Genomic DNA, 17,125 nt, shown 5'->3' with positions numbered 1-17,125 from the left:
CACTCATCCTGCACCTGTAGACAGCAATGAGAAGGTCAAAGGCAGGGCCTTCTGCTTTCTTGCCTTCCTTTCCATCATTCTACACTTCCCACCCAGGTGTTTGCATCTTCTTCTGTTCTTGGCAATAGAGATGTACGATTCCGCTTTTCCCTCTGTCCTTCACAGGTAATTATTTGAGACAAAATGTTCATTTTTTCTGGTAAATAAGATATATATATATGGTCAGCTTTAAAGGGCATTTTTTCTGAGCTTTTGGCTCTTCATGGACACTTGAGCTGAGGCATCTGGTGAGCTTTGCATGCATATCACAATTTTTTTCTTTTTTTTAATAGAGCTTTATTAATTTTCAAGATATAATTAAAATACAGAATACAGAAAAGATAGAATACAAGTCTAAAAAAGAAACGAGAAATTAAAACAGTGCAAGAATAGACAGAAAAACATATAAGACAGGTGGCTTCTGACCTTCTCCAACACAGATATAAAAGTACATAAAAGATAATCTCTTGCTATTAATTAAACATTTAGTAACATTATTTCTCTAAAATCAGACCATTTAATCATCAAAACCCAAAATCAAAATTTCGGTTTTTTGCGTTACAAGCAAATAGTCCAAAAGCGGCTTCCAAATAGAAACAAATCCAGTTACAGTATTTTCTCTTATCAATGCTGTCAGTTTAACCATTTGTGCCAATTCCATTAACTTAATCGTCCAATCCTCCATTGAGGGAAGTTGTGCATCCTTCCATCTTTGAATGCATATCACAAATTTTGATGTATTCCTGCGAGGCTATTACAATGATTTTGCAGCACTTATATCTCATGATATTGCAGTTGATTCATCCCCCTCCAGCCAGCCTTATTGTCAGTCATAAGCAAAACACAAAAAAACAGTTACAAGGTATTTTTAGTTTATAGCTTTCTCAAAGGATTCTGAGAGTGGGATTTTTTTTTTAAATGAGTTGGTGGGGGAAGAAAACAAATTCTTATTAGCCAAGTCGCCCCCATCCCATCCTGCTATATGTTCTGTTTTGCTGCAGTTAGTGGCCGTTTTCCTACCATTAGAGCCCAATTTAATGCCATCAGCTGGAAACTCAATTTGAACGCAATTGCTCATCCTGAAAATAGAGCCTCCTCTTAGTATGAAGTAGGAGTGCAATTGTCTTTTATCTGCACACATTAAAAACTAGAGATAAAAACAAGAATGGAACCACATCATTCTTCAGGTAGTTGGAATAATATAAACAATGCGTCCATTTTCTTGCTCATAATGTGCAATTCAAAAGTTTTCATTACTGATGTGGGGGCAATAGGGAGCTCTCTGGAGGCAAGTGTGAAAACCACAGCAACTATTATGAGCAATTTTCCTTCAGTTTCCAGGTGGGATGTAAGGGTAAGACTGGTATAGCGTAAAAGCTACTCATAGGGAGTATTTTGGACAAGATTGGTTTTCTGTGTAGCAATCTTTGTTGGTGTTCATAATTAAAGTGACTTTAATTTCTAATACTGTACTGGTTCAGGAACTGACATTTCAGACTTGCAGATTTGTTTTGGTTTTTATTAAACATGTGTTCCAGCAACTGGATTCTAATGCAAAACACAAACACAATTACAGGCCAGGAAATTGCTTTCCATATCAGAATATACCCAAGATAGAGCCCCTCCACATAAAAGTTCACTCCTAAATACTCCACCTCTCTCCAAAAAAAATAAGGATAGAAGAATCATCATTATTGCTAATAAAGGGACATTTTTAAAAAGCCTGTGCTGTTACACTACAGGTTACCTGAGATCTATCAATAGATCCTGATCTACATGTTTCCCACCCCTACTCTGTACCAGCAGGTGGTACTTATACCTAATAGAAATAAACTAAAAATCCCTTCTGTTTTTAACTCTTTTCCATCATCTCATTAATAAATGAATTTGGTATATGGCCTTGTTCCTGCACTGCTGCTCCATTTCATACTCCAGCCTATTTTGGTTTGTAACTTGCTTTTGACAAAACCAGTGACATAAGGCAGTTTATTCATGTTTTCTGATAATAGTTCTGCGGGGGAGGTAGTGTGTTGTAAGTGAAAGGGATGATTCTTATCTTGCCATGTGAGGAGAGAGCCAGACGAGACCCAGAGTGTGCTCCTTGTTCTGCCACCCATGTGAGTGAGTGTGTTGGCAACAACAGGGGAGGAGGTGGAGGCGGCAGCTGGCCAGTTTTCAGAAATGGCAGCCTCTCCCACATGAACATGGCACAGTTGGCTGTGCTGAGGCAATTCTGCACTTGGTTTTCCTTAATTCAGTTCATTTCCTTTGCAGGCAAAGGCTGTTACATTGCAACACTTTGCCCTGTAAAACACATGTGACATATTAACCAGGTTTGTCATTATCTGGAATGATCTAAAGAGTTTCAGTGATAGAGGTAATGCCTGAAGAACAGTATTCAGTGGTTCCTTCTGCTGAAAAACAAAACACTTCCCTTTGCCTTCCACAGAGGACAGCTGCCCCAGGTCCAAGGAAATCTTCTCTTTTTTTCCCCTCCTCCTCTGGATTTATATCAACAGAGGGTTCCTTTTCCTAGAAATCCTCAAAAGATTTTTTTTTCTTATAGGAAAGGAAAGTGTTGCTCCATATCATCCTGTGCAGGGAATGTAAAACCCATGTTACTTGAAACTGTGATTATCAAAGCAGTGCTGTAGCTGACCACAAAGTCGAGAGTTTGCACCATAGCAAAAGATAATATGAAAACTTAAAATCTTGGAACCATGAAGGAGAAAGAGGACATAATGTATTAACTCTCCCACCCTTCTGCTCTGAAGGAGATCAGTTTGAAATATTCCTGCTATCTTTGTCACTTGAGTATCAGGTGACAGTTTCTAAAATCTTTTTTTGGACTTTGTTGCACAGAATAATTGAAACAAAAACCAATATAAGCCTCATGTGGTAAAATCCACTAATAGTATCTGAACTAATCATAGCTTGAAGCCTCTTAATTCTTTTGTTTGTTTGCTTGATTGGAACTATCAGGTCTATGCTGCTGCTGCTGTAAGCTTTGAGTTAAGATCTGGTTTGAGAAAGTTCTCAATCTTTTTAATGTTTTTCATAACATCTTAAATAGGGAGTTTTTTGTTATGTTGCATATACAAGTAAACATTGGATCTAAACAATTCTTAACTAGAATTCTTCTTAATTATATATTCTACTGAAACCTAGAAAACTTTGTAATTGCCTCCAGGTGCGGGGACGTTCCCAACTCAGAATCGCCTGAATTTTTGCAGGGTCCATTTCTATACCCTGGTCAGACACTCGATAGCCCAGATAGTCAAGTTGTTTTTTGTGAAACTCACATTTGGAAAGTTTGGCATAGAGTTTGGCATCTCTAAGTTTGCGTAACACCTGTCTGAGGAGGCGTTCGTGTTCCTCCTCAGTTTCAGTGTAAATAAGAACATCATCTAAATAAACCAGGACCCCTTTGAATAAATGATCATGTAATACTTCATTAATCAATTGCATGAATACTCTGGGCGCCCCTGCCAACCCAAAAGGGAGGACTTTGTATTGAAACAATCCTAGTGGGCAATTAAAAGCAGTTTTCCACTCATCCCCAGCTTTTATGCGAATGCGAAAGTAGGCTTTGCGAAGATCGAGCTTGGAGAAAATCTTGCCCTTTGACAAATGAGCTAACATGTCCTTCATGAGGGGCAGAGGGTACTTGTTGACAATAGAGACTGAATTTAACCCTCGATAGTCTGTACAGAGCCGAAGCGTGCCATCTTTCTTTTCCTGGAATAACACAGGAGCCCCAACTGGGGAATTAGCAAGTTCAATAAATCCCCTTGACAGATTTTTGTCAAGTCCCGTAGTGCCTCAAGCTCCTTCTGAGTAATCGGATAAATTTTTGGCTTGGGTAATTGAGCATTGGGGACCAACTCTATTGCCAGTCAGTTTTCTGGTGAGGGGGTAACTGATCTGCTTCCATCTCCCCAAATACGTCCGCAAATTCTTGGTATTGAGCAGGCAAGCCTCTAAATGTGGCAAGTCAGGGCGCGGCATGACGATTGCTGCCCTTCCAACCCCCGCACGGGCAACTATCTCCGCTGTAGGAGCTTGGTATAATCCATCTTTAAAAGTCACAGTTCTGTGCTCCCAGTTTATATAGGGGCTTCGATAGGTCAGCCATGGGATCCCCAGGATTACCAAGGGATTGCCAACAGGGGCTACAACGAATTTCAAAGTCTCATGGTGGCTGCCTATTTGCATTGCCACAGTTCCAGTGAAATGGGTTGCCTCCCCCCCCCCCGCTGCTGAACCGTCCAGCTGTGTAAAGATCAAAGGACGCCGGAGGGGAAAACTTGGCAGTTCCAAAGCGGCAACCAAATCAGGGTGAATTAAACACCTGGAACACCCAGAGTCAACTAAAGCCCACACCTCGGTAGATCTTGTGCGGGAACTCAATTTCACTTCTACTGCTAAAGTGGGACAGTCAGCACTCACCATAGAATCTTCGTGCCCATCCTCTTCCACCTGCCTGCTGGCGCCCTTCATGGTAGGTGGCTGGCGTTTCCCACCGGCTCCTTAATTTCACCTTCAGCCTCTCCTGAAAAGTAGATTAATTCTTCAGCATCGGCTGTCCCTTTGGCTGCTGTCATTCACTGCGAAGCAGGGGGCGATTTGGCCAGCAGCTTCCCCACTCGATCTCTGGCTTTGTCTTTTGGGCAATCAGCTGCTCGATGGCCTTCCTTTCCGCATCGGAGACACTGACCTCTCGCGTAGCGCCGATCTCTCTCCTCATCCCAGGCTCTGTGGCTTGGCCAGACAGCAGTCGCAGCACTTCGGGGTCTTCTCCTGGTGGTGTGTGGTTTTTCGGATTTTCTGGTTTGCAGGAAGGTATGTTGGGCGTTCTCAGCCTTTCCTGCCAGACAGATCCAGTCGTACAATGACTCGGGGTCGTCTCTACACAATGCCCAGCGCAGGACGTCTCGGTTGAGTCCCTCTTTAAAAAGCTCTATTAGAGTTGACTCAGACCAGTCAGTGATTTTACCAGCCAGAGCTTTAAACTCTAGAGCATAATGTGCTACTGACATTTGGCCCTGGGTAAGATCCTTCAGTGCCTTCTTGGCTCTTGCCTTGGCCAGAGGATCTTCAAAATGCAGTTTTAACGCCCAGATGAAATCGTCGAAATAATCAAGTGCAGGGGAGTCAGCATTATTTAATTGAACATACCAGTCAGCTGCTCGACCCTTCAACTTAGTGGCAATGGCATTTATTTTAGACTCTTCGGAAGAGAAGCATGCTCCAAACTCTCTCATATAACTCTTAGCATTAGTCAAAAAGGAAGATAACTTTGTTGGATCCCCATCAAATTTGACAGAAAAGTCTCTCACTCCGCCTCTGGCTGGGGTGGACCCAGTAGGCGCTTGAGTGTTTTGCCCCCAGGTTACGGTAGCTTTCCCTTTACGGGATGGGGATACTGATGGCCAGGCTCTGCGGGGTGGAGATTTGTCCTGGAACCGTCTCTGGCCCCGTTCTGCCACTGGTCTGGATGGGGGACGGTTGCGGAAGGCTGGGATCTCTTCCGCGTCTCCCCTGTCCCTCCATTGACAGAGACAAGTTTTTTAACATGTACTCTATCGATTCCATTTTGGCTTCCACCACTCTTAGTCTCTCAGGGGTTCGAGAGTCCCCTCTCCTTCGCGTGACCGGTTTCCTCTCAGTCGACACCGTAGTAGATTCTTTGTCTGGGGTTAGTGGGAACCGATACTTCCAGGACGTCCCCAGTGTCCCTGGTTGGGAGTCCCCCACTTCATCCAAGATGATCAACTCGGTGAGCGATTCACTTGGTGCCGGTTGCTTTGGCTCTTCCCCATTGTCGGATTCTTCCGAATCAGAATCGGAATTCGATTCATCCTTTGACAGGTCTCGGGATTCCAAAGGTTCTGTGGTGATGTTTAGTTCTCCGCTTTTGACTGTTGACTCGGACATCAAGCTAGCCGTTTCCTCGTCCCCCGGTCGTGGATTTCGACTCAGCCATCATTAACTATTTTTCCTCACAAGAAACTAATCTTGGTAGGAGCTAATGGTATAATTTTGGGATTCTCAGCTTTATGTAAGGATTGCCTATTCTAATGGATATCAGACTCATAAGCAGGGTTTCAAAGATATCTGATTTATTGAAGAATAGTATGCAGGATCGCAAAGAAAGCTGAGAATGATGAAAGCGTGGCAAATTCAAACTAAAAACCCTCGGTGCAGATGAAATCCCTCCCCCCATAGAATCTTCTCAAGTCCACAATCCCAGGTGCTCCTAACAGTTTCTGATGGTCTGCGGGAAAAGTCCTTGAACAGAGAACATAACCCAAACACATTCCATTGTAATGAATTCAGATACAGAGCTTGGTACAAGGTTTCACAGCAGCTCCCTCCCAAACAGAAACGCGCGTCAGCGCCATGGCATGTGAAACGTTACGATGTATAAACTACATTGAAACAGTGAACATGACACGAGGGCACATTTAGTAGTTTTGGGAACAAAAAGGAGTATTCAGGTCCTTCTACCCTTTTGGTAGCTTCTGACAAGTAACAGAGCAGAGTTGTATTCTGCTTATCTTACCCTGAAGATAACATTCTAGATAACTTTTCAAGCTATTATATTACTGGAACAGAGATCAAACGAGTGACCTCTCTCTCCACTTGCAGCAAAACTGAGAATAATTCTAATTTGCAAATTTGCCTGGCTTGGCGGCAGCATTTCACTGACATTGGCTGGTCTCAGAAATTTAAGTAGGATCATATTTGGTTAGTATTTCAGTGGAGATCACCAGGAAGATTTATAGGCTATAAGCTAGACTGGGAAGTCAAAAAGCCATTCAGGAAGGCATCTCCATATTGTTGTAAGAAAACTATATATACCACTCCATGAAGTCATCAGTTGAACTCAACTTGAAGAGGACATTATCTTCTCCATGACATACTATTTCCACATCTTTGAATCAGAAGCCTGTCTCTCCCTATCATCCCAGCCTTTGAAATCCCACCACCACCCCTTCAGGCCTCAGACTGATTCATCGCACTATGAAACCCTGAACTTGATCTCCCAGACTCCTCTGTATCTACTGTATACATCGGAATAAACTAAAATACTGTTTGTACTTCCTGAATTTTTTTTGCTTGTAGAATATTTGAATCTAGTTATATATTAAAAATTCTTACATAAACAATACTTCTGTGTTTAGTTCCAGAAATAATTTTTGTCTGTGCACACAGAGCCAGTCGTCTTAATGTTACATTTACAAATAAAAACCACCAATCTAATAGATTTCAGTTTCAGACATAAGAAATTAGAATAGAGTCATACCAACGACAGTTAAACTTACAGAAGTTTAACATATATGGTCCATTTGCCACAGAGGGAAAAGCCATGTCACATCTAGCTCCATGATAGCAGAAATTCACTAAAACGTACACCCTTTGCAACCACCTTATAATATATGAAGCAAATAGAACTTATGAGTAGAAGATGAGACTCCTAATAATTAAATATATTTTTATTTTTATTTAGTATTTATAATAAATAATGGTGGAAGTACTGATTAATCTGATGAATAAATTCAAATGGCTTAGTCTTCTATAAACTTCCACTAAAAAGAACAGTTGATTTCTTGATTCCACCCTACCTGCCAAATTGTTTGAAAACTTCTGAATCAGAAGAAGGATTGTTCCAGATCCTATATTATTTAAAACAAAAGTCATACTGAATATAATGAACACTTTCTACAATATAGGATCAAACCTATGATTATTAATGTCTATCTACATATGTGTTGCAATCCCTGTATACTTTTTAAAGCAAAAAATAGGAATCCAATTTTCTATTTGCATTTTGCTTCTATTAGAAATGTTTATTATCAAGTCAGTGGCACTGCTGATTATCTCAAGGGAGAGATTCTGGCTGCTTACTGGTTTCTAAATAGCTACTAGACTATTTGCAGCCAGATGGTTACACTGTCCTACTGTGCCATCAGAGAATTGTGTGGCTCTAACAAACATTGTGGCTATGGGTCTAGAGAGAGAGTGCTCACAGTCTAATAGATACAATTGTCATGATTAAAGAGGAAACACCTTTTAGGCAATTGCCAGTTGGATTTACCTTCTTAGTGGGGTAATATGTAGGTTGAACCCAATGACTCCTGCTGAATGAAAGGGATTACACCTGTTGTTTGAGCCAATGGAGCTTTCCCCATTATGCTTCAGGAGAGCACTGTGAATCCAGCCTACGATGGCAGAGCTAAACCCCCATAGCTGTCTGCTGTGGTTCTAATCGAAAGTAAGCTTTTGCAGTTATAATTTACATTTTAAAAGCCATTCACACGGTTGCCAGTAATGAAATATGACTTGTCCAATTTGAATCTGAGCTTTTATTCTCATACTTTATATGAAAAACTTCCTAACCTAATGTCCTCTATATTAATTTGGAATGCAACTGCCAGAATTTCCAGACAGCCAAGTGGGGATTTTTGAAATTCCAACACATTTTGATGCATTCAGTGAGAAAGGTTGTCCTAATTATATAATCATGCTAAGCTTGTAGCATCTTATATTGCCAACATTTATTTTTTTTGTTTGAGGCACCTTTCATAGCTGTAATACAGGCCAAAACATGAAGTGTTTTCAATCTACAAAAGAGGTAATAGGAATATGGTGACTTGCAGAGTTTCTGCTTAAATTAATGGGAATTTAAAATAATGTGGTCTTCATGTGGGTGTTTGCAGTATTACTAAAATAATGATATTCCATCAATTGCGACTGCCCTAGATTATATACAGCCAAAATTAAAGTTAAATCAGATTTTTAACTGGCAAAGAGATTTTTTTTAGGTAGTTTGACTATCTGCAATTGTTACTCTTTGTTCAATTACGTAGAATACAGACTTACGTAGAAAAGAATACAATAGTTTTGCTTCACGATTACAAAACTTAGGTTGGTGACAGTCCCCAGGAATGTGATGGTCCCCAAGAAGAACAACAGACTGAGAAGGAAAAACTTGAGAGTGAAATGAGTGAGAGACAAGGATGCATTTGCGATAAGACAGAAATAACACATAACTTGGGGTGGGGGTGAGTTCAAATGATATATGTAACCCTGAAGGAGCATCATGCTTCACATCAGAGGGCATTGGATGATGTGTTAGGGAGAGATAGAAATACTAAAGAGATTATTTGAAAAATAGCAGTAAAAGAAATTGGGTGGGGGACCAGGGAGGAGGCTAAAAAGTAAGGCAACAATAGTGGAGAGATTTGGAGATGAAGCTAAAGAATGTTTTGCTGGAGCAATGGTATGGCATAAAGAGGGTTCATGCAAAGGGAAGGGAGCTTGTGGCTCTCTTCATGTTACTGAACTCCATTTTTCAGCAGGGCCAGGCATCATGGTGAATGGTAAAAGGATAATGGGAGTTGTAGTTTGAGAACTTCTGGAGCATCACCCTGATCTGTGCCTTATTGGCAGACTGGAAGTTGTATGTAAGGAAGGCTTAGAATCTGGGGGTTGAGGGCCTAGGAGTGAACAGAGTGTAGATTGGTTAGTAGTTGAGAGTTTTCAGTACTCATCGATCACAAATAACAGGAAAGCACAGCAAATCAGGTAATATTTATTAAATCAGGGCAGACTTATTCCAGGCAAGTCTGTCAGTCTATACTTGCAAAGAGTAGAGCTGTAGCCTGGAGTAGGCAGGGATATCAACTACAGGCAAAACCACTTCCTATGTGCTTTCCCAGCAAGCCTGCACATATGCACTCATTCATAAAACCTGATGACACGCCGTTCTCTCGCTTACACATTTGTTCCATTCACACTCTTATATCTCATTGGTTTAACACACTACCTCATATATACACGTAAAAGGGATGGAGAGGATGATTGTTCAAAACGGGCTCCAGTGAGTTCTGAAAACGAATCATTGTGTAATTTTTTAACCTTAATCATTACAAGGGGCAGAGAAAGCTCTCATCGGTAATCAGTTGCTGATTAGGAAAAGTGCTTTAAGAGAGGGACAGGACCTGGTTTTAAAACTAGTGGGTCAGTTAGTGAGCCCCCACAGGCTTTATTTGATCCATTAAGCAGAGCTTCTGCATACCTGAACTAAATTCATATTTGAAATGTGAACAGCAAGCACTCTTACAATTCCTCTTTGAACAGAACAGTACAAAGCAAAAATAAAGGTTTTATATCTAGTCTGGACACAGTGATATTGGTTTTAATGCTACTGTAATGTTTTTGAGTTTCAGGCATGATCTCAGAGATGTTTGAATAGAATAATTAAAAAGTAGTGAAATTTGGTTAGAGGATAGTTGACTTCCAGTATTCTCTGAATGTCATCTAGTAATTCAGTCTCGTGGCAAATCTGTGCTGCTAAGCTGTCACGGTGTATCACCAGCTTAAAATAACGTCTCAAAAAATGCCATAAATAGAGATATGCAGAGAGAGACACCCAATGTAGTAATGCATACTTAAAAAAGAATAGATAATAACATGCAAAAATTTCCTTTCTTGTTATTTAGTTCTGTACTAAATCATCAACTTGTGGGTACAGCATTTTCCACAGCTTTTCTTACTTTAGCTTTTCCCCCATTAGAATCATTCTTTGGATTATAGAAAGAATGACTCCAACAGTCGTGACTCTAAATTCAACTTTGCTTCAAACGTTGTGCATTGTTTTAGACTGTCCGTATTTTATTTACTTAGCCTACCTGAACTCCACACGCATTAAAATGTTTTACACAACGTTTCAAAGAGTTATTGCACTTTAAGTCAGCTTTTTAATGGAAATCTTACTGTAAGCAATTGTATCTGTTTACTTCTCTAGTTTCCCACATGTTCTTTTAAATGATTTCTGCTGCTATATTCTTAATCTTATCAGGATGATGCAGCTTTTTTTTTTCCAACTGTGCGCTTAGAACTACATAAAATATCTGAAAATCAGTTTTGCCTAAGATTGTGGTAAAGCTCTGTTCTATGATTGATCTTCCTATTAAAAGATACTCCTTTGTACATCTTGGTGTATTACAGAAACTGCACAACTTTAATTGAATTTCTTTTTTCCTATGACATTTGGAACAGTTTGGTCAATTTAAAGCAATAAGATAGTGTAGGTGTACCAAATCCTTTCTTTGCATTTTTCACTTTTCATAAGTATAAAATATTATCTAGCCCTTAAAGTGAGTGGAAAATTAAAATCTTGTTTTCTAATTTTCATCTAGTTTAATTTTCATGCAGTTTATTTTCACATTTTCATAACAGGCACCACAGCAATGAGAATTTTCTTTTTCTTTAGAACTGGAAACAAGACGGTTGAGGAAGCCGAGTACAGATATCGTATTGGTGTTTGTCCTCATAACTGGAGTTATAGTTTGCGTTGGAGTTATCTTTGCAATAATCTTCATCGTTCTTAATTGGTAGGTAGAGCATACCTAAATTTTAATGGCATTAGGTTTTGTACTTGAGTAACAACGTTCACGCTACCCCTCCTCTCTCCAGAAGCAAAGATGTACTCAGGATAGAGCTAGGATGATGTGTGAACTCCAGAAGGTATCTGCAGTATGTTCAAGTACAAAACAAAAACATTAGCACAGACTTGCTTCTCTGGTAGTTAAGAGAGAGAACAAGATTTCTAACACTGCCAGATGCTTTGAATTGAGATGAAAAGTCTTGCACGTGCCTACATGTATACCTAGTCGTGCATACATACATAAATGTGCACACGAACACACTTCTTCCTTCCTTTATTGATGATATACCTAGATTCCCTCTCCAGAACTTCAAAGCAGCTATTTCCAATAGCTTCATTATAAGGCCAACCTTCCTCAGGACCCAGATAGAGCTGGTGTAACCTGTAATAAAGAGTACCAAAGAGGTTTCTCGAGAGAGATCCAGGAGAGGCATGCCTCTCCTGAACTTCAAGGGGACTGTTGAAAAAGGAGAGGAAGTAACCTGGCATTGAGTTAGGAAGAGGAACGCTAGGAGGAGGGGTGTGCCCACCATAGAAAATGCCATGGCAGAAAGCATACAGAAATGGGAGAAAATTAGAAGGGATCTCACAAGGTAAATTAGCACATAAAGAGTGAAATGAAGGAGAGATTGAATATAAGGGGATTAAAGAAGAGAAATTCAAATGTTAGAACTACATGGTGTGCCATGAAAAACAGCTGAGAAGCCTTTTAATGTAACAGGGTTACATTAAGTAATATGCTTGCTACATATCTGGAAACTCCTGCAGAAATGGTTGGGTTGGGAGTTTAGGTTTGCTTGCTTTTAGTTAAATAGTAAAACCCATGGCTCAGTAGCTGAGCACACTCTTGAATGCTGTATGGGTTCAGTCCCTAGCATCTCTAGCTGGAATTGAGGAAGGCTATATAAAACATTTTCTTGGTTAAAGGCTATGCTTACCATTCAGGCAGAAATTGTGCTGTCGGTTTTTAGCAATCATGGCTAGATGGCTCCTGAAAAGTGCAAAAAGAAGACTTGGGGCCATAAATTGGCCACCATTGTATAGGGTGATAGTGCTAAGCTAAAAGAATTACAAGAAATGTCCTTACAATATGGGAATGGATCCCTTTTGCTAACTTTATTACTATAGCTTATCTAAACTATCTAAAACCTGGTTACATTTGCTCTCTGATTTTTTGGGTGTGATTTTTATTATAGGGCTGCTGTGAAAACTTTTTGGCAGACAAAAGTTTGGAAAAACAAGGATGAATTAGGTTCGGTGAGAACATCGTTGGGGCCGGCAACCACAATAGAAGCATCTCAGATGTCACACATGGGTGGCAGTGTACAGGAACAGGGTTCCTATCAGGAATGGAATGCACCACCAGGAGAAGGGGAAGGAGAAGGGGAAGGGGAAGGAGACAAGGGAAATTATTAAAAGAAAGAGAAGGAACTATTTTAAATCAGAGAGATTATATTAAAAGATGCACAAAATATTAAAGAGTACCACTTCTAAAAAGTGACTTTTGCTGCTTTGATGAACATTGCTCTGAAACTTTGAGATAATGTGGTGTGAAGCTGTAAGAACCAGGTTTAAAGGTGGATTTCTGCTGATAAGATTATTGTGATTCACCAGAGGCTTCTGCCTCTCTGGGTTCTTGGAAATCAAAAACGAAATATTTTAATAAAGAGTTACCAAACTTGCAATAAATACAGTGGCACTTCGATTCTAAATAATTTATTTTGTTGTATCTTTCTATGATGTATTCATGTTTTATAAAATTATGATAGTGGATTTACTGATATATGTGACATTTTGAGGAATTGATGACTTGTATATGTGCATTTGGCCATATGCCAGGGCAGTCCTTGGTTCCTGAACGCCATTGAATTCAGTGCACGATTCTGTAGTTATATTTAGCATTCTGTATGAAGACCTTTTGTATGGCGTGACATGTTCGCGATATTTTGATAGAGATGGAATGATGTAATCTCATGATAACCTTATCACTTGCCCAGTTATAAAAGATATGGTATAATAAACATGGAGGGAGGATTCACATACAGTGTTAAAGAACAATAAAAATTTACCATGGGTTGTTGAATAAGCCATTGTGCCATGGATCACACACACTAAGCCAAAATGACCAGAACCATACATTATGCAACACTCCCCATAACAGACATTGCAGTTTAATGTAATAGAGTATTGTAGTTAGCACCCACTCATGTTCAAGTCCACAATCAGTTATGAAAACTTACTGAATGACTTTGGAGTGATCATTATCTCTCCATTCAACCTACCTCAGAATTGTAGGGATAAAATTAGAAGAGAGAGTACTGTGTTAAGCATGTTGAGATCCTGGAAGAAAGGCAGGATATAAATAGAAATAAATACATAAATTAGAGAATCCAGATAATTTATTTTCTTTTGTCTAAATAATAGCTAAATTTGCATGTTTCTGGTGTCAGGGTTAGACAAAGGGATTAATGTATGAAAGTGAGAGGTATTTTTAGATCAATTTGAGATCTTCACAATTACGGCTCCAGAAATAAAAATTTAAAACTATATAAGGTTAATTATGAATAAGGTAGACATCTTAAATATTCAGTAGCCATTACTGAATTTAAAAGGGCCTAGAATAGTTATGGTATTAAAAATTGTGCTAAAATCTTCATAAAGTTATGTAAAAGATATGGAAAGATATGAAAGTATATATAGAATTGGTTATATTCACAAAGGTTTTTGTTAAACATTTATTCAGTAAATAAAAATTAAACAAAAATGTGATAGTTCACTGAAGGAAGTAAACCTTATTTATTTTTCTTCAGATATTGATGCAAGTCTTCTAAATGCATCCCCTGTAATTCTTTAAAGAAACTATCAACTGTTTCTGTACATATATTTTGTTTTCTTTTTAAGAAACAAAATTAACATTCATTTGACATAAAATTCTACACTTAAAAATGACATGTTGTTTCCCTAACCAGATTTTGGCAACCAAATAAAAAGACATTTGTATCTCTGAAATGGGCATGGTTTTATTGTGTCATTTAGTGAATGAATTAGAGCATTCTAAAATCTGAATGAGAGCCAGTTTGGTGTAATGGTTAAAAGTGTAGGACTAGAAGCTGGGTGACCTTGGACTGGTCACTCCCTCTCAGCCCTAGGAAGAAAGCAATATCAAACCTCTTCTAAAAAAGTTGCGAAGAAAACAGCAGGGACTTGTCCATGTACTGTAGCTGACAAGAGTCCAGACTGATTGGAAGGCACCAATAGGTGGTCCTCGGTTAACGACCACTTGTTCATCAACCGTTCGAATTTGCGATAGCACTGAACAAGTGGTACTTACAACTGGTTCTCGGAGTTCCGGCTGTCACAGCGCTTGGCACCTGGCTTGTGATTAAAACTTCGCAGTGTCCCACGGTCACATGGTTGCCATTTGCTACCTTCTTTGCCAGCTTCCAAGAAGCAAAGTCAATGGGGAAGCCAGCAGCAGGTCACAAATCGCAACCACATGATGTCCTCATTTAATGACAGTGATTTGCTTAATGACAGCAACCAGAATTGCCATTGCTAGGCGGCGCAGTCACATGACGTGCTTTACAACCACGTTGCTTAGCGACGGCAATTCTGGTCCCAATTGCCATTGTTTACTGAAAACTATCTATGGAAAATAGAGATTAAAAACATATAACGTGGTAGCAATAGTGTCTGCCTTTTAAATTAAATCATAAACATTTTGCTAAAGGTTCAGACCTGTTATTCCATATAATATTTATTGACAAAGCATATATTTTTCATGAATCTGGCTGAAGGAAACCAGAATGAGCAACCTAAGTAGCAGAAACATTTCATACAACTTGGCAGACAGCAACAGGATAAATTTTGCATTTATAAGCTTTACAAGGAGAAAAAAATCCAACAAATCACAGTATTTTTTTAAAAAAAGAAGGAAAATAGGCACAATATTGTCACTAATACTAGTGTTTCCTTATCAGAAGTTGCATTTAAAACATAACTTCAAAATTCAAGCACAAACGTTAAGTTCAGTTAAACTGCAAGCACTTTAAAAGCATATAATGCTACTCAGATTCTTGCTAGAAAGGAAAATAGAATTATTAACTGCATAGAAAATACGATAAACTCCCTGATGAAAAGCACATTATGGATACATGAGACTAGACGTAGTCCTGGTAAGGGCCTGGTCTCTTGTCTTCTTCCTGACAAGGTGCACCGATATATTTCTTAGTACATTTCTTGACTTTTCATTTTTTGTATTGATGCTGTACATCTGGTCCACTTCTGCATCCATATCTTCTTCCTCCCATTCTAATTTTTTTTTAAGGCTTCAGCAATCCTCTCCTTACTGTCTTTGCCAGATTGTTCTGTAGCTACTATCAGTCTCAAGCAAAATTCTTTCTCTTTTAAATCTAGTAGCATCACATTATCTAAATCTTTTTTCATCTCTTGGCTCCATGTTTCTGTCTCACTCATTGTATTGCAGATTCTTCAAATGTTTTATTCATCTTTTCTTCCATATCTGCAGATCTTTCTTCCATTCTCCCTTCAAATGTAATCAAATCTCTCTTAACAGATAAAATTTCCATTTTATCTTTAGTTTGTTTAACCTCCCAACTCATCTGCAATACAGATTCTTCAGATTTTTAATTCATCTTCCATGTTTGCAAATTTTTTCCTCCATCCTCCCTTCCAAGGAAGCCAAATCTCTTTTGACAGATTTAGTCACATTTTTCCCCAAGTCCCTGAACATCCTTTGCAATGTCTCTGGTGTAATCCCTTTTTCTGTCATTTGCTCTGTCAAAGATCCTCTCCTCCCTTCTGCAAGTTTCGCTGCTTTCCTAGTGGTAGCCATTTCATTTCTTTAATTTGTCATCCAGAATGGAGAAGTAAAAATAAAAGAGAGGCTTTCCCCCGCTTTCTCTGTATCCTTAACTCTTTGGTCCCATACAACACTCTGTAGTTCTATGGTCAGATGATCTTTTGCAATTTTCCTTTACCTCTGTTTGACAAAGCCAACCAATCATTTTCTTTGGCAAATCTAAACAGTCCTCTTTCATACAGAGGTACGTATGTATGTATTTCAAAAGTACTTCAAAGTAAATAATTCCAAATCAACTGTCCCTAGTTCATATTAAACTTTCTTAATTCATATTCCTAGCAAGCTTTTTTGCTTTTAATTATTTTTAAGTCCTTATATTTCTTTCTTTTTTTGCTTTTAGCTTTAATCTTTAATCCTGGTTGAAGGATCACTCACTGGGTGGTGTAGTTGCTCTGCTGCTCAGAAGACCTCTACAGCTTTTAAAGTTGTTATATTCCAATTGTGCTTTAGAAAGTGGTGATTTGGGCAAACCCAGTGTCCTTAAACAGGCTCCACTGAGGCTGTGAACATATTTCTTCTGCGGCTCCTGGCATTCTTATGCGTTGCCTGAAGAGTTCTGCAGGTCTCCTCCTGAGGAGCTGCCTCCTGGAGCACATGTGGACGATCTTCCGGCTTCTCCTTGTCCAGAGAGGCTCCGCTGTTCTGGGCTTGTTGCTCAGTCTCCTGTGTCTGCCTCAGCGTCATCTCCGCTGTTCGGAGACACATCAATTCTCCATTTTTCCCCACCTGAAAATCTATTGTTTTTCACA

At 39.2% G+C, this 17,125-nt stretch overlaps 1 protein-coding gene across 1 annotated transcript in view; it reads left to right on the top strand.

The window, feature by feature from the left end:
* SPACA1 (sperm acrosome associated 1) overlaps positions 1 to 16,722 on the top strand; it is a 28,246-nt gene extending 11,524 nt beyond the window's left edge. Inside the window, exons 6-8 of the mRNA XM_063297311.1 lie at positions 11,321 to 11,441; positions 12,691 to 12,850; positions 16,717 to 16,722. Of these exons, the coding sequence (XP_063153381.1) occupies positions 11,321 to 11,441; positions 12,691 to 12,850; positions 16,717 to 16,722 (287 nt within the window). The remainder of the gene's footprint in view (positions 1 to 11,320; positions 11,442 to 12,690; positions 12,851 to 16,716) is intronic.
* Positions 16,723 to 17,125: the final 403 nt, after the last annotated feature.

Source organism: Candoia aspera, chromosome 1, assembly GCF_035149785.1.
Source record: "Candoia aspera isolate rCanAsp1 chromosome 1, rCanAsp1.hap2, whole genome shotgun sequence".
Lineage (NCBI taxonomy): Eukaryota > Metazoa > Chordata > Lepidosauria > Squamata > Boidae > Candoia > Candoia aspera.
Note: the sequence above shows the minus strand (reverse complement) of the source record. Positions and strands in the feature narration are given on the sequence as shown.